The sequence below is a fragment of the Galeopterus variegatus genome, unplaced genomic scaffold (assembly GCF_000696425.1).
Source record: "Galeopterus variegatus unplaced genomic scaffold, G_variegatus-3.0.2 Scaffold556, whole genome shotgun sequence".
In the NCBI taxonomy this organism is placed as follows: domain Eukaryota; kingdom Metazoa; phylum Chordata; class Mammalia; order Dermoptera; family Cynocephalidae; genus Galeopterus; species Galeopterus variegatus.
This window is the reverse complement of record NW_007726667.1, coordinates 497,534-515,468: the sequence shown is the minus strand read 5'-3', so window position 1 is coordinate 515,468 and position 17,935 is coordinate 497,534. Positions and strand designations below refer to the sequence as shown.

Here is a 17,935-nt window from a genome sequence, read left to right as displayed (position 1 = left end):
ACTGGGGGAAAAAACCCAGAACTAGTTGAAGGGGGAATAAATCAGTTGTTTACTGTCTTAGTTGTAATGTTATGAGGAAATTATATATTTCATCACCTTGGAACTATGACCACAGCATTGGAATCCTAGGGCATGTGTTATAGTGGGAGTGATATCCCCTCAAGGGGGTGAAAATTAGCTCTTGTCCATAAGGCAAAATAAATTTTAATCTGTGTATATAAAACTCATATATACAAATACATGATCTATCTATCATGAGGTGGAGATGGAGAATAGAGAAAAATATCTTAAAAAGTTCCTTAGGATGATACAGGTCGTGGGAAGAAAGCTTTATAATCACTGCCTTAGAGGTATAGGCTGGAATGTAGTAGATCAAATTTTTAGCATTAATTAGCCGTGTCCTTCTTCAAAATGTACATGATAAAATTCCTGTGCTTGCTGTCCCCCCCCGCCACACTTAAATACTCCTATACATACATAGAGACATTTTGTACATATACCAAATTTGCATGTCTAACATTAGACTACCCAAAACTAGCAGTGGTTGCATATTTCTGCACATAATCCTATTTCCTATTAGAGTTGGGTCTGAAGACTGAATTTCCTTTAACTCTGTTATAATGACTTCAAAAGAAAGAAAAAGGCACCAAATTCTTAAATACATCGATGCAAAACTCAAGTAGTAAAGAGATTATTTTTATATTTTCCACCATTGGCTACTAATGCACCCTTTCTCTTAGAAGATGACATCTGTGTAGGACTGGGCTTGGCTGGCCAGCAAGCACTTTTAGGTTTCCTTTTTGGATAGCTACTGAAACAAAGTGCCAATTGTTTCATCCTCAAAAGAGAAGGCCGGATGGGATGTGTTCCACTTTTAGATTAATAGGAAGTGAAGTAATTCTTGGGTCATGCTTCAGCAGTTTTGTTTATCTGTAGCAATATTTCGTTTCCATGCGTGCGGGTGCTTCCTATAGTGATAAGGAGCCTGCAGGCTAGTTTTTCAAACTTCATGAACACACACCTGCAAGCTTAGTAAAGGCGTGGATTAGATGATTTGAAGAGGATCATTAACACACAGTTAAATTTTTTGTTTCTCACCTATGCGCTCCTTGTGTTTTTGTTTATTCTTCCCCTCCTCCCTTTATTTCTTCAGTTCTACAGTGCCAAAGGCAATATTTAGCTCAGAAGCTTTGTTGGGCCAAGCTGCGGAAGCTCTTTGTATAGAGTATTAGAGATCTGTTTTCCTTGAGTTACCTGCACAGGAACATTTTAATTGCTGATAATAATAATAACTACCAGTGTTAGATGCCTATTTTATGCCATATGCTTTGTGCATGGCCATCTCTAATGTTTTTAACAATTCATAAGGTTGGTGGTGTTCTCATTTTGTGTGCAAGGAAATAGGCTTCAAGGTTGAGTGATTTTCTCATGATGATCAAACCTGTCTGCAGTGGAACTGGGGTTCAAGCCTAATGTTTTCTGACTCTACAGCTAATTGCCAGCATACTTTAGGACCTGTTGCAATTCACTCAGCTGGGAACAGATAATTTATTTTCTATGGAAGTTGACCCAATAATGAGATAATAAATTCAGGAGGCTAAAGATGGAATTGAAGTTTAGGCCATGTTTCTGCAGCAGTTTTTCTCTCTCCTCTAAATCCTCTTTGGTAGCTTTCTTCAGAAGTTCAGTATATTTTTCAGAATATCCCTTTAAAAAAAAGATTGTGATTTTTATTTTCCTTTCTTGTTACCAGTAAATTTAGTGGAAGGAAAAATACTGTGGAACTAGCTGAAAATCTTCCTACTGCAGCTTCTGTTGTTGTGCAGAAAGTTAAATTGTGGTTATTGTATCAAATTGGATATGGTTTCCTCTCTCCATGTTTTTGCACTATAGTTGTAGACATTAACACCCTGTGTTCTTATGAACAAAGCAATCATAAGACTAATGCCCCCTGCAAATAGCCATGTCTCCAGAGCTAATTTTATGGTAGTAGGAAGAGGTTTTATGCAATGATTTTAGTTTTATTACTGGGTTCATATTATATAACCTTTGGTATAAAAAAAATGCTGATTTTTTTTCTTTAGATGCTTTATCTGGTAGGCTTATAAGGATTAAAAATAATCCTGAGAGCCATTTGAGCCTAATAAAAAACACTAGTGTGAGAGAGTAGTCCCGCCAACCTTGTGTGGTTGATTTCCAGACAGAAGGATGAGGTACTTTGTTCTTGCTCGGTAGTAACTCTTCCAGTTTACTCTCTAAGTTTAATAAAGACTAATCCAGGAAACCCTTATTTCTTCACTTCTCTTTGAACCCTCAGTTTTTCTTTTGAAAAAGAAACCTATAATCATACTAAACAAATTCCAGATTTATGGCACATTTTGCTTATGATGAATCATAATTTCTCCCTCAGACTGTGAGTTCATGTCAGAAGAGAAAATATTGAGCTGACAGTTGGATGGCTTCTCCTAGATATCTGTTTCATGGCCTTTTCTGACATTCTACTTATTTGATATACAGTTTCATTTTAGTTATGCACAAATAGAGCTGACAATAGCTCACCTGTACACTCCTCCACCTGCTAACAGATTCTTTTGCTAAAGCAGCAGAAAGAGAAAAGCATACTTGTGCTGCCCAGCACACTCACACACATGCACACTGTAGGGACCCCATGGGCGCCTGAACAAAGGACACACCCTGGCAATATGGCGCCCTTCCTGGTTCTTCTCCGCAGTAAACACGCCCGCTGGCGCCAACACTCAAGCCCACCCGCGCCAAACCTCGGCCAGTCACAGGTCAAGGCTCACCTCCTGCCCAGCCCCGTCCACTCTCTCTCCCGCCCCGGAGCACAGCACCCTATAAATGTACGCGCAGTCCTTGGATAAAGTGGAACTTCTCTGGCGAACTGTTAGCCCGGCTCTCGCGTGCTTCCTTCGTCCGTGTGTCCCTTCACACACACACATCTATACCTTGTTGTTTCTCTCCCCTTGTTTGCTTTCACCTCATCCTGTCCAAGTAAGCAGTCATTTTAGGAATCCCGCATAGATTACAGTACAAATACTGTACTGCGCTGTAGTGGCATTGGGACTCCCTTTCTGATTCAAGTTTTCAGTTTTCTCATCTTTGCACAGGCTAGGGGAAGCAGATTGGTAAGAAAGAATAAGGACTGTTTAAATGGGTAGAGGCAGTAGATATTTTTTTTTCAGGTAAGTGTAATATCTCTTCTGCCTCATAGCAAATTTGAGTTTTGAAGGCAGAATTCAATTTGGATTCCAAATTATTTACGTTGTCATCATTGAATTGTGAAATTTGTGATTTTAGTCTTTATAGACGTTTATTCAAATCTACCTCAAAGGACTGTCAGGAGTTTATAAATTAAGCTTAATTCTGAATAAATGGGACAGTTCTAAAACTATTGGTTAGATTCATGAACCACGTTTTTTCTTTAAAGTAATTCTGACTGAAATACATTTTGCTATATCTTTGTCAGTTTATTTGGAAATGAAATGAGACCGTGTATGTTGCTTTGGGTGATAGTAAAGCATTTGGGAGGACTCTTCTAAATAGCTCTTTGCTTTTAAGGCTTGGAGACTATCTGGATTTGAACATGTTAGAGAAATTGTCGTTTACCTCAGGCCACACAGCTAATAAGTAAGAAAATAGGTTTGAACCCAGGTCTCTTCTACTACTGGTACTAAGCATCTAGGAGTAGCCTAGTTAATAACTTCCTGAAACCATCTCTTGTAGTTGTTTCATCCCTTGAACTTACCCTCTGCTTTTCATTTTTACTTTTTAAAAGCTGTTTCCTATTCCTGAAAAACCTTCCAAACCTCCTCTTCCTCCCCACTTTCTGCCTGGTAAGACCTGTAGTCTTTTACAGTTGGAGAAACAGTAGATCCTATAGAGGCTGCTTCCTCATGCTGTATAGTTGTCCCTCGGTACCCATGAAGGATTGGTTCCAGGATGCCACACGTATACTAAAAGTCACAGATACTCAAGTCCTATAGTTGGCCCTGTGGAACCTGCCTATATGAAAAGTCAGCTTTCCATACACGCAGGTTCCACATCCTGCAAATACTGTATTTTCGATCCACAGTTTGAAAAAAATTTGCACATAGGTGGACTGTGTGGTTCAACTCTGTGTTTTTCAGGGGCCAACTGAAGGAATTGAGGCCCAGAGAACAGGAGTGATCTGTTGTCACACAACTGATGAGTCTTACAGCCAGGATTTGAATGTGTTTTTATTCCTTTTTCATTATTCTTCTGTGGAACCCTTATTTCCTCTTTAAGCCATCTTAAATATCCATAAATTTTGAGTGTAGGGGCAGACTCTAGAGCAAGGAAACTTGGGTTCAGATTCTAATTCTGCAACTTAAGAGCTTTATAACCTTGGGCAGATTACTTAATGTTTTGTGCCTCAGTTTCCTCTTCTGGCAAATGGAGATAGTAAGAGTATCTTTTGCATAGGGATGTTATGAGAAGTAAATGAATTCTTATCTGTAAAGCACTGAGAATAGTGTCTGGCACATAAAAAGTATTATGTAAATACTTGTTGGGAAAATAGAATAATTTTTTCAGGCCTCCTTGCCTTAGGTGCAGTTGGGGGTGGTGTGGTGCATTCTTTGTAAGCAAATGGTGTGTGTGTGGGGGTGGCGCTGCACTGCCACCTTGGCTGGTGTTGTCTGACTCAGGCATCTACTGTGTGCGGCCATGCTCTCCAACCTGCAGCTTCCAAGAATGTTTTTGGCCACTTGCCTAGCTCGTGGACCTGCATGTGAGGGATCTGGGGACCCAGCCTGGCGTGTGAAGGGTTTGTGACCCAGTCTGGACAACAGGCTTGAGGGGTCTGTGAACTCCAGACCTGCCCCTAGCTCAGCAGTTGGCCCAGTCAGCAGGATTATGGGCAGGTAAAAGAGCTTTACAATGCTTTTTAAATGAGAGAGAATATATGGCTGAGTTCTGAGGGTTGCAGAGAAGAACCCCTAGAGTTGGGGAATTAGGAAGCAGGGTGCCTATCAGAGGTCCTTCATCACTCCCACCTCCTTCATGAAATCTTCTTACTTTTACCCACCTATGAAATGCACTGCTCTTCCCTCCCACTTGTACTGTGTAAGGTGTCTTCAAAAAGCTCATGGAAGGATTCTTATTATTTTTAAATTCCATTTTTCCACAATCTTTTTGAAGTATCCTCGTGTGCTTTGTATAGAACCCATCCCATTTTGACTTCCATTTCAGCTCTCTGCACCTTGTTTGATTCTCCCTTATGGACTGTGACCCACTGGAGAGTTGAGACTCTTATCTTACTCATTTAAACCTTCTAATCACAGTGCCTGTACTTGGCCGATGTCCAGCTGTTAGTTTTTGAACAGAACTTAGATGTTATAGAACATTTTAAAAGAAACACTTTCTGTGAGAAAAATACCCAAAGCCCGGTGGCGCACTGCTACAGTGCGCCGCTTGGGAGCGCGGTGGCGCTCCCACCGAGGGTTCGGATCCCACATACAGACCGGTTCCCGCTCACTGGCTGAGCGAGGTGCGGGTGCAACGCCGAGGGTTGCGATCCAGTTGCTGGTCCTGGTCCGGTATGGGCGCGACACTGAGGGTTGCGATCCATTGCCGGACATGAAAAAAAGACAAAAAAAGACAAAAAAAAAAAAAAAGAAAAATACCCAAAGCATCTCCTCGAATCAGTTGTCTTGTTTCTGCTGACATAGATATCTATGTAATGAGGCTGACTGCCCTTCCAAGAAAGATTAAGTTTATTTTCTAATTTCATTTCATAGACTAGATATATATATTGAATTGAAATGTACATGCACAAACACATACATACCAGGCAGAGAATACTTCAGCCTCCTACATCCTTCATAGAAAGAATTCAACTTGGAAGGCAGTGGGAGTATCTCCTGGAATTATGTGTTTTTGTGAAGACTGATCTTCAGGATTCATGAACCTGTCATTATCACTTAATAGTCATCATGACCTGTCATTGTAAGTGTTAAGCTCCTTTCAGGCAGGGACTTACCCATCATGCTTTCTCCTCTGTTTATAGGTAATGTGGTACAAAACCCTTGTATTTTGATATAATAGGCCATGTCCTTTGGCATTAGCCTTTAATTTGAATAATGGATTCTGCTTCTTAATGTTTGTGTAACCTTGGGCAAGTAACTTCTTGAAGTCTCACTTTTCTCATCTATAAAGTAAGGACAATACATATCTCATAAAATTGTTATATAGAGATGATGATGTCTAATGCTGGGCATGTAGTAGGTACTTGGTTAGTAAATGCTTGTTACTGCCCTAGAATTACACACCAGTGAGAGATTTCTTTGTCACAGGGCGAAGAACTCAGGTGCATCCCAGGGAGGCACCTGGGAAAAAATATGTAGAAAATTAACTTATTATTCTGATTGATCACATGGAAAAAACATTGTTTTCACTTTCAAAGATAGCAGAAAGCTTAGTTTGTTCTGTCTGAGTCTGAAACCTCTATTGGCCTGTGCCCATGGTGTGGAAACTCAGACTCATGGACCCGTAAGGGTTTCTCTCCACGTCGCTCTGCTGTGGGAACACAGTCTCTGCATGCGTTATGTCTTCAGGGAAGCTGTGGATGCTGATGTGCCTGTGGTTAATCAGGCAAAGCATAAGGTGTCATAACTCAAACAACAAAAGCATTAACTCCATTTTTTTTTTTCTTTTTTCTTTTCATATCAGAAACATAGTTTATGGAAGAACAATGATGGTAGAAGCACAGGTCTGGCTAGTTTGAGATCAGCGATTGGAAGTTGAGAAAAACAATGCATGTTTTGATGAATATATTCTGCATGTTGGAAATACTTAATTCTGTGAGGCTAAAAATCCAGAAGAAAGTCTGATTGTCCAGGAAGATCTTACCCACAGAAACACGGTGGTGTTAAATCTTGCTGATTTGGCTCAAACTGAGCTCTTTGGGGTGGCATGTAGGTTGTTGCTTACAGTCACAGCTCTTGAGATATCTGCTGGTCTATACAGTGGGTGCCACAGAGTCTGGTATGTTTCCTTTTCCTGAGCTGAGCTTCTAGCCACCATAGCATCACATCATCCTTTTGTGAATCAGGTGATTCCATTGAAGTCCTCATTACACTGATGGTAGAGACAGGAAAGAATTTGTTTGAGAACAAAAATTATTATTTACTTTTTACACTTTGGATGGCTAATAATAATAAAATAAAGTAGTTTTGTACCTTTCAAAGTGCTTCATCATTTTATCTGTTATATTGTGATAATAGGGCAAGTCCTGGGGAATTTGTAAAGTTCCTCCCATGTAACCTGTATAAGTGGTGTTTTTCCCTGTTGTGTTTTCATATCTAATTCACTTCAGTAGGTATTATAAGACTTGCAGTTATATACTAGGCCTAACAGGGTCCGTTCACTTTCATTCTTTAATTTGTTCCAACTGTATTGTAGTAGATATTTTAGGGCCTGTTCAGTGCCAAATACTATGTTGTAGGCATAGTAAAAGCTGGGATACAAAGTTGTTTGATGTTTGTTAAGGGAACTAATTCATACTTACAAGTAATTTTAAAAGCTGAAAATGGAGTTTTAAGAAGTTTGGGAAAATGCTGTCAGAGCTCAGAGGAATGAGGTGTTTCTTTTAGGAGGAGAAATTTGTCTGTCATGAAAAAAGCGCTAAGAGGACCCACCAGTGTCCTTTTTTTTAGCAGGAGGACTCTAAAACTATTTCCTTTGCTGCCTGTGTTTTCTTTAGGTCATGACTGCTGTGAGACAGTGAAGGTGCTGCTCTGTGCTTCCAAAGAGGGGCTTCCCGTGTTTGTGGTAGCTGAAGAAGATTTTCATTTCATCCAGGATGAAGCATATGACGCAGCCCAATTCCTGGCAGCCAGTGCTGGAAATCAGCAGGCTCTGAACTTCACCCGTTTTCTTGACCGGTCAGGACCCCCGTCTGGGGATGTGAATTCCCTTGATGAGAAGGTTGCACTGGCATTCAGACACCTGAAACTGCCAGCAGAGTGGAATGTGCTGGGGACAGATCATACTTTGCATGGTGAGAATTTATGACCCACAAACACACTTTGAGTGTGGACTACTCTCTTTTAATGCGGTTGCTTTTATATTGTCATTATGTTCCAGTCTTCCACAGTGGCTGAATAAAACTTAACAGTTACTGTAGCAAATGGTTTTGATAGTATCTCTTCTAGGTTCTTTGAGTTTTTAACCTGTTCTTGTAGTGAAATGACCCAGGAGAGAGTACCCAAGTAGAGAGTGGCACATCACCTTCCTGTGGGTCTGGTTTCCAGGCTTGATCTCTCAACCATAGAAACTAAACTGTCTTTCATGAGCAGAGTAGCAGGTTAACTTTTTGGTGTTTAATTATCAAAGATAGGGTTTTCCTTATTGTGTTCTGAAGTTCTCTAGAGAGTCCATGGAGTTGGAGGAAAGGAAAGATTGGGGAGTGGGGGGAGCATGAGAGCAGGAACGAGCTCTGGGAACCCCCACACTTCTTTAATCAGGGTAGGTTCATTCTTACTCATTTTATCTACTGACCTTCCATTTAAGAGTTCATTGAAGAAAGGACTTCACTTCCTAGAAAACACTGATGTAATAAGTATCTACATATGTCTTCTTATTCAGATAGGGTTTTTTCCTACACAATTATTCTTGTAGCATATGACATCTACTGAATGTCAGTGATTATATCTCTGTGTGTGTGTGTGTAGACACACACACACCTGGGGTCCAGTAAGTAACATTGTGTTTCCCTCGTGGGTTTACATCCAATTGAAAGATTTAGGAGTCCCACAGATGGAGATCAAAATGTTTGCTTTAGAACTGATGAAAGCTAGAATAGAAGGCTGATCTTAGAACTCCTGCCAGAAGAACATGCTTTCTACTTCATCTCTAAAAGAGCTGGACAATCACAGAACTGCCCTTCAGAGTCCACGTAGCTTTGATTAGTATATTATGTAGGGTGAGCAGGTCCTGAGGAGAAATGCCCAGAGAGGACTAAGGCAGAGTATGCTCAGACAAATCAGATAAGTTTATTCTTCCCCCTTGTGGAACATTGGGAAAAGAGGTATTTGCCAGCTTTCATTCTCTTAAATATACTAAATTTGACACTTAAACTTGTGATCAGCCATTAGAGTGGTGTCACATACTATCAAGGGCATCCTACCAGATACTGCCAGGACAGTCCCACCCAAGTAAAATATGAAAGAACGTGTGGACTATAATCAAATCAAGGAAAAAAGCATTTCCTCTTTTCTTTTTCTTATTAATACAATGCTCAGGAAACATCTGCATTGCTAATGTTTAGAGATCAGAACATTTGACATTATTTAGGCAATAGTACCCTTTCAGAACCTAGTGATGGGCTTTCATACCTCCAGCTCCTGCCATTTTCTTACTGATATGGGAATGATTACTTTGGTTGCCTTTTACAGATCAATATCAAAATAGAACTGCATTAGTTATTATTTGTGGGGCTGAAGGTGTTTTTATGGTTTTGTTGTGTTTAAAGAAGGTCCAGGAGTTGGCTAGTTTGTTCATGTTACCACGATGAAAAAGAACTGTTAGAAAAAGCAAAGGCCTGAAACTTTGGGCATATCATTCCCCCCCGCCCCCCTCTCTCTCTTAGTTTCCTTGTCTTTAATGTTAGGGGAACTGGCTAGCTTTAATATTTTTGTGTACTTCTAAAGTTTTCATGTACTTCTTAAGTTTCTGTTATACAGAATTGCTCAAGCAATGCTAGCAGAAGCTAAGCCAAATTTCAGCACTTAGAGAAATATAGATTAAAACCACAAGGAGATACCATTAAATGTGTATTACAATGGCTAAGATTAAATATACCAGGTTCTGGCAAGGATACAAAACAACATCTCATACATTGGTGGTGGGAATGCAAAATGGTATAGCCACTCTAGAAAAGTTTGGCAGTTTCTTATAAAGCTAATTGTACACTTACTGTATGACCCAGCCACTTTTGGGTATTTATTTCAAAGAAATGAAAATATGTTCATCAAAAAGTCTATGCACTGGGCTGGCCCGGTGGCGCACTGGATAGTGCGCCGCTTGGGAAGCGCGGCGGCGCTCCCGCCCGAGGGTTCGGATCCCACATACAGACCGGTTCCCGCTCACTGGCTGAGCGAGGCGCGGGGGCAACGCCGAGGGTTGCAATCCCATCACCGGTCTCCAGTCTGGTACGGGGGCAACACTGAGGGTTGCGATCCATTGCCGGACACGGAAAAAGACAAAAGACAAAAAAAAAAAAAGTCTATGCACAAATGTACCTATATTTTTCATAATCACCCAAAATTATTCATAGTCAATCACCCTGAACTGGAAATAAACCCAGATCTCCCTCACTGACTGAATACTTAAACTGTGATACATCCATACAATAGAATACTATTCAGCAATAAAAAAAGGAGCAAACTATTAGCTTGGGCAACTGGATGCACTTTAAATGCATTGTACTAAATAAAAGAAATTAGTTTCCAAAGATTACATACTGTAAGTTTCCATTTGTATGCTATTCTAGAAAAGGCAAAATTATAGAAACAGACAATAAGGTAAGTAGTTGCCAGGGGCTGGGAGTGGGGGAAAGTACTTGACTGCAGAGGGCATTATAAAGGAATTCTCTGGGGTTTTGGAGTTGTTTTGTATCTTGTTAGTGGTGGTGGCTATAAGAATCTATGCATGTGTTAAAACTGGTGGAACTGTACACCAGTAAAAAGAGAATTTTATTGTACATACACTTAAAATAATAACAAAAGAAATTGACCAAGTTAGGTGTATACTTTGCAAAGGTGAAATGCAGGCAAGAGACTTGATTGCAGCTGTTGACTTTACAACAGTTCTATCAGGAATCTAATTTTAAGTTCTTGATTTATATTCTGCAGTTTAAATCCTATTAATTGTGGGTTAGAATCTAGGAACACTGGGGATGGTACGGGCAGAGTAGCATAAGTTAAGAGTTCATCATGTTTGCTGTTGAGGGATGAATGTAATGGAGTAGTCTGTTCACATCAGTGAGTTACACATCAAATACTTTTTTAAAGGTATTTAAAGGAAAAAAGATGCGAAGTGAGCTTGGTGCCTGGGATAATAATACAAGTAAATGGGGCATCTTGTTATGTAACGGGACTACTTGCTGTTGAAAGCTAGGATGTTTACAGGTGTTCTAGCCTAACACTTACACAAATGAGTCATGTAAGATCTATGGTTAATCCTCCTACTCTCTAATTGTTTAGATGCAGTGCTTTTTAACTTTATTTCAGGTCAGTGACTCCTTTGAAAATTGCTCAGATTTCACTTCAGAAATGTGTATATTAGGTGCCTACCTGCTAACATTTACATACAGTAAATTTTATGATCTCCCTGAACTTTAGGCATGAGCATGAAGTTAAGAACCCTTGATTTAGATTTGATATTATAAAATAGAAAAAGCACAGGCCTTAAAGTCTGTTTGTTTATATCCTGGCTTCATTGCAAGAGCTTGTGCAAAATATTTAACAGTTCTGTTACTCAATTTCTTCATGTATAAAATGGAGGAAAGTGTATTCTGATAGTGTGTGCTAGTTTGCGAGCTATTCAATTTGAATATACCGTGATTAATGTCCAGTAACCGTTTAGAGACATAAAACATTGATGAGCTACAACAGGGGAAGGTAACATGTTCTATGAAAGGATGAAACAGGACAGCACTATAAGGAAGGCTCTTCCAAGCACAACGCTGTTTTGCTTTTGGTTTTACTTGTTGCTAAAGGTGATCCTCACTTTAAACATGAGCCATGGAGAGTTTGTCCTTTTAGTTCTTTTAAGTGTTCTCTAATCCCTAGTTACAGAAAGAAACCTCTGCATCGTACTTTTTACCACAATTTTGCCTTAAATGCAGGTAATAAGGATTCATCTGGTTGGAGGGTGAATGGTAGAGCAAGGATGTCTTTTTTCTCTGTGTTTTCCAAGTCACAGTTGTCTTAGCTCTTCTGTGCTTCAGTGGTTAGTGAAAATGGTGAATTAGGATGGTTTTTCCCTGAAAGATCCTTGTATAAAAGCAATCAGCCTAACTCTCAGGTAACTTAGAGTGGGCCATTTGAAGACTTGCTCTGAAGAAAGCAAGGAGAAACATCCTGGAGGAAACCTTCATTTTTATTTAGTCATGGTATTATATAACTAAGTGAAAAGAAGATCTAATCATTTTGGGGGGTGGGAATCCTCCCCACAAAGAGAAATTTAAGTGGACAGGAGGATGACAGGTTTAAGAAAGACAGTACTAAGAATAGCCTGTGAATTCCCAGTTCTATATATCTGATGTCAGTTAATATATCCTCAAACCTTAATCATTTGGTGATTTACTTCTCATACCCCCTTCAGAACATGTGATAGCTTTCCATGGAATTTTTTCCTTAGCTACACTAGTGTTTGTGTATTTTTTCAACAACATCACTGCTAAAAAAGAAAACAGTAAAATATAAAAAGACTGCTAATGGATTTTTTTCTTGGCAGAAGATTTGTATCTATTGACTCCAAGACATGCAGCGCCTAGTAGTGGCAGGGCTTTAGCTCCAAAAGGTTTTGTTGCCTCTCAAACATTGGTTTTGTCATAAGGTTACAAGTCTCATTTTTCCAAAAGCTCGCTTTTTCAGACTGGTCTGTATAGAATGTTTTCCTTCCCCACGCAGTGTGAGAATCCCTGCATCATGTGGGACTTCAAGTTTATTTGAGACAGTACTGAATAGTAGATCTATGAGATTCCTAAATCACTATTATATGTAGATTGAAAGAGTACTGTGAGGAGGGTTTGCTGGCTGGATTGATGGGTTGGGAAAGTACATGTAGTCCTTGATTATTGTACAGTTCACAGACCTTGGAGTGTTTTGTTTAGTCAGAAAATCTAACAGTTTGAAAAAGATACAACTCCTTACTGTACACATCACCTTTCTTTGCAGATCTGAGGAAATGTGTGTGGGAGCTGTGCCAAGCATATAACTAGATAGATAGCAAGTGGGACTTAAGACACTTTCTGCTTAACTTTCTCTGTGGGTAGAAGCTAGGCGTACATTGAGATCTTTCCAAGTAAGTGTGGCTTAACAGGAAAATCAATCAACATGGGGACTATGAAATAACATTACAGCATGAAGAAAAAGGAAAAGTATCACAAAAATTCAGATGGAAGACTCTTGAGTATGATTTGCTTTAAGAAACCAAAGAAAAATTCAGAAGATGTTTTCCATTTGTGCTTTAAAAGATCAAAGAAGTCAGATCTATTATGAAATTAGAAAAGGAAGCAACAAGGATAAAAATAGGTTTAATGAGTGTATCAGTCAGGGTTCAACTAGAGAAGCAGAACCAGTAGAAGAAATATGTAGTAAGATTTGTTACAAGGAATGGCTTATTCAGTTGTGGGACTGGCTAAACAAGTCCAAAATTTATAGGGCAGTAAGAGGAGGGATGATCATGGGCAAACCCACCAACGTGGGCCAAAGCTGTCATCCTCAGGCAGTGAGGAAGGGGAGATTCTGAGCAGGATGGAACTCCACGGGCACAGCCTGACACTGTCTTCCACAGGTGGAATCCTTTCCCTCTCCAGGGAAAACTTAAGCTCTGCTTTTAAAGCCTTCCAACTGATTCAGTCAGGCATATGCAGATTATCCAGATAACCTCCTTTATTAAATCAACTGACTAGGGCTTTAATTATAGCTGCAAGAAAAGCTACGAGGAGGGCAAAGATGGAAAGGGGAAAAAAGATGGAAAAAATGCTGCAAGAACATCCAGAATTCCAAAGCATAATTAAATTTATATTGAGGACAAAGTACTCAATTGATATTGTGGGAAATGCAATTAGTATTCTGAAAAACTCAGAATACAGAGGAGAAAGTCAATCATGGAAGAAAAAATAAGAGTAGAGAACAGAGATTAATCCCAAATTATTGGTGCCGTGCAGTTTAAAATGAGACAAAAGAAATAGTGGAAGATAGGTTGGGTAGAAGCTTTCTTGCTCTTAAAATAACATGGACTAACAGAAACATTTACATACTTATTTGTTTATCCCTATGCACCTTGGCCGCCTCTTCTGCAAGCCTAATTTACATGACCTTTGTGAAAATCAAATTAAAATGTGTGAAAAATGAACAGAATATCTAAACAAACTGAGGTATATACATGCAGTGTATATACCAACAATAAAAACAAATGCACTACTGATACATGCAGCAGTGTGGACAAATGTTAAACATTACGCTGAATGAAAGAATTGTGTAATTCCATTTCTATTAAGTTCTAATCTATGGTGAAAAATACAGAGCAGCGATTTCACTCTTGGAAGGAGATGTGGGAATTAACTGGGAATGGGCATAAGGGAACTTTCTTGGATGTTGATAGTGTTCTATATTTTGGTAAAAGTTTGGATTATATGCATTTGTCAATATTATCAAATGATATAGTGTACTGTGTGTATTTCACTGTATGTAAATTAGCTAGAATTATAACCATATGTTGAACTCTAGTTAATGATATGTATGCTGAAGTGTTCAGGGGTGAATTTTACTGATGTCTTTAACTTCCTTTGAAATGCATAAAAATAAGATGGATTGATGGATAGAGGGAAGGATATTGGGTAAGTACATGACAAAGCACATATAGAAAAACATTAATTTTAGGATTTAGGTTGGTGAGTATCTGGTTATTAGTTGTATAATTCTTTCAACTTAAGTGTATATTTGAAAGAGTTAATAAAATGTTAGGGGGAACATGAAAAGGTGCTTTAAATCACATTAGCTTAACTTTTTTTTTTTATTACAAAAAGAGGGTTGAGTAATGGAAAGGTTATGATTTTTAGACTCAAGACAGAAGAATTTTCAAAAACTGTTTCTGGCTGTGGGCAAGTTATTAATTCTGTGAACCTGTCTTCATTTGCAAAATGAGGATAATGAGACCTTATAGGGTAGGGGTATTATGAGGATACAATGGAAAAAGTTGATATGAACTGCATAGCTCAGTGCATGGCACTTGGCAGGTCCTCACTATGTATTTTCTTCTAAAAGCAGATGTGGCAGCTGCTGCTTTACAGACCTTACAGTGAGACTGAGGGAGAATGTCGTGCAGGAATCAGGGTGCCAGCTTCTGAGCAGGTGCATGGCCTTATTGTTGGAACTCTTCTCATAAATGCTGAGCTGACTCAGAGCAAAGAAGAGACCAGAAAGGGTGGGGAGAGAGGAGAAAACTAAGGAGGTGTCACTCAGTAAGGCCTGAATTAACTGGTCTCTTAAAAATCACATTTTTCCTGGTCAGTGCCTTAATTAGCTCTTTTGTTTTTGATAAAGATGTCAGAAAGCCTATGAGCAACTATAGGGCACCAGTCAGGTGATGATATTTGATCTTTTATGAAGGTTCTTTCTGTCTCTTTGTCTAGTCTTGCCACCTGCTCTGAGGTGCTGATTATTAAAATTTGTACTTGCACTTGTAATTGTTTCTTCTGGGGCACTGACTTCTTTCCAGTCATGTGCCTCTGCTTGAACACCCTATAAATCCTGAATTGGTCGGTGTGTATATAGTTCCGTAGGGAAAATATAAAATATTAAAGATAGATTTTGCTTCCAAGGAAATTTACCTTGGAAATAGGGAGACTAGAGTAATACGTAAGTGACATTAGAAAACAATGCAGTTAAATGTAAAATCAGCTTCAAAGATGTGTTCATTCTGTTGTGATATTTGCGTATGGAAGCATCTGAGGACTTCAGAGTAAGGAGAAAACACTGGGATCCAAAGAGTGTGTGAATGCTCAGTGAAGAAGTTGAGACCCAAGGGAAGCCATGAAGAATGAAAGAAAGAAGGCAGGCACAGCTCTAAGGCACCACTCACAACTCCCTGGAGTTGAGTGACGCACAGCCTGTGGGGCCGTTTTACACAGCCTTGCTCCTGTCTTCACAGAGGCAGCTCGAGAAGACAGTTGAGGTAGAGAGAGTGTTGCTAGTGTACATAGGATGTAATTTGAAGCCCAACAGGACAGAGAAAGGGAGGGGAACTGGCATTTAATGAGTACCTACTACAGCCAGTCATTATACTAGCATTTCACCTACTCATTCCTTACAGCAACTCTGTGAATGAACTAATAGTGTCCCACTCTTAAGAATGAAGAAAGTGAAGCCCAGAGAAGTTAAAGGAATCAAGTATGGTTACACAGATGGGAAATGCCAGATTTGAACCCAGATTTGTCTGACTCCAGAGCCCTTCCTCATTTCACTACTTTCAGTGACTCATGATGCTAACAAGGAGGCTTCATTTCAAGTGAGATAAGTCCAAGCTCACATTTTTCTTTGTGATGTCATTAGTGTACTGTCTTAGAGTTAGTATTTTCTATTATGCCTGAAGATGCGTTTCTTTCTCTCATTTAACAAATAAAAAAAGCTAGCAGTGCCAGCAATTTGATTTTCCCTTAATCTGGGTGAAGAAAAAGACCTGTGTATACTTAACAAGCAGAACCTGTTTTTAGTGTTTAACTAGTCAAGTTCTGTTTGGGTGTTCTTTTTAAAAGTAATTATACCCTTTATGGTATACCATCTAAGTCCTAACAGCTATTTCCTTTGGATCCCTATGTTGTGGGGCTGCATTCGACTTCTTTTTTTTTTTTTTTTTTAAGAAAAAATCGTGTGGGGGAGTCACCCGAATAAGCCTGCCTGTGAAATTGGTTGAACAAATACAATAAATCAGAATATAGAAGTGGCTTGATTCTCTTTTGGGGGACTGTCTCCTATTGAAGATTTCGCTTCTACCTTTTTCTAGTTTTGTTTTGTTCTTACATGACAGCGAATTCTACCTGGCCACAATAAAGTTCTTCACACTGTATGTTGTATCTTAACTTCAGGATCTTAGGCAGTTGGAGGCAGTGGTGCTTACCTAACTTTTTTGTTGTTGTTGCTGTTTGCTTGCTTTTTTGTCTTTTTATTTTCCTCATTTGTTTTCATTCCCCCCCCCCCATTACAGATGGTGGCCCCCGGGAAACATTGATGCATTTTGCTGTGCGGCTGGGATTGCTGAGGTTGACATGGTTGCTGCTGCAGAAGCCAGGTGGCCGAGGAGCTCTCAGCATCCACAACCAGGAAGGGGCAACGCCTGTGAGCTTGGCCTTGGAGCGAGGTTATCACAAGCTGCACCAGCTTCTAACCGAGTAAATGCTCATTTTCCCTATTTCCCTTCTCTCATCATCAGCCCCACCCCCTGATTCATAGTAGTACCGCCCACTTGGCATCTCAGTGTGAGTTTGCCACGAGTTAAAACCTCAATTCTGTACCTTGCCTTCTGCTGGAGGTTTTTAAGCTTATTCCTGCTAACCACTTCGTTGCCTGAGAGAGGCAAACGTAAGTCATACTATCATTTTCTCTCTCCTCTGTCTCCCTGCTTTCACTGCTTCTAACCTCCTATATTTTACTGAAAACTTAGAATGAGTCTTGTCTGTGGGTGTAACATAACATTACCAGTGTATACAGTTTATCCTAGTACAAAAGGAAATTTTTTCTATACCATATATTTTTTTTCTGGTATGTCTTCAGGATTTGAAAGAGATAAGTAGAAACCAATACTTTCATGTTATTGCATACAGAAAATATGGTAAACAATTGAGTTTTGGTTTGAATGTAATTTCTGTGAATAAAATTGACAGTAGTGGTCTCTTCATATGAATAGTAGTAAAAAGCAACTGAGTTGTAGTAGGAAATCCTGGTTATCTTTGGGTTCAGTTGTTATACATCCTGAGTCTTAAAAGAGTGCTTTGGAGGAAGGTTGTTAGTCAAAATATTTGAAGAGTTGTTTTTTCTTTTCTTTTTTTGGTATAAATAGAGAAATAAGTGTATTACAGCAGCCAACATTTTTCACTGAAATATTTATAAAAGGCAGAAGTTTTCAGGATAGTTTCTGTTGTTTAATATATTTTTATTAGTTTTAT

General features: G+C 39.3%; 1 protein-coding gene across 1 annotated transcript in view; it reads left to right on the top strand.

Moving 5' to 3' along the window:
• AKAP13 (A kinase (PRKA) anchor protein 13) overlaps nucleotides 1–17,935 on the top strand; it is a 209,339-nt gene that overhangs the window by 8,838 nt on the left and 182,566 nt on the right. Inside the window, exons 3-4 of the mRNA XM_008570017.1 lie at nucleotides 7,745–8,041; nucleotides 16,978–17,161. Of these exons, the coding sequence (XP_008568239.1) occupies nucleotides 7,745–8,041; nucleotides 16,978–17,161 (481 nt within the window). The remainder of the gene's footprint in view (nucleotides 1–7,744; nucleotides 8,042–16,977; nucleotides 17,162–17,935) is intronic.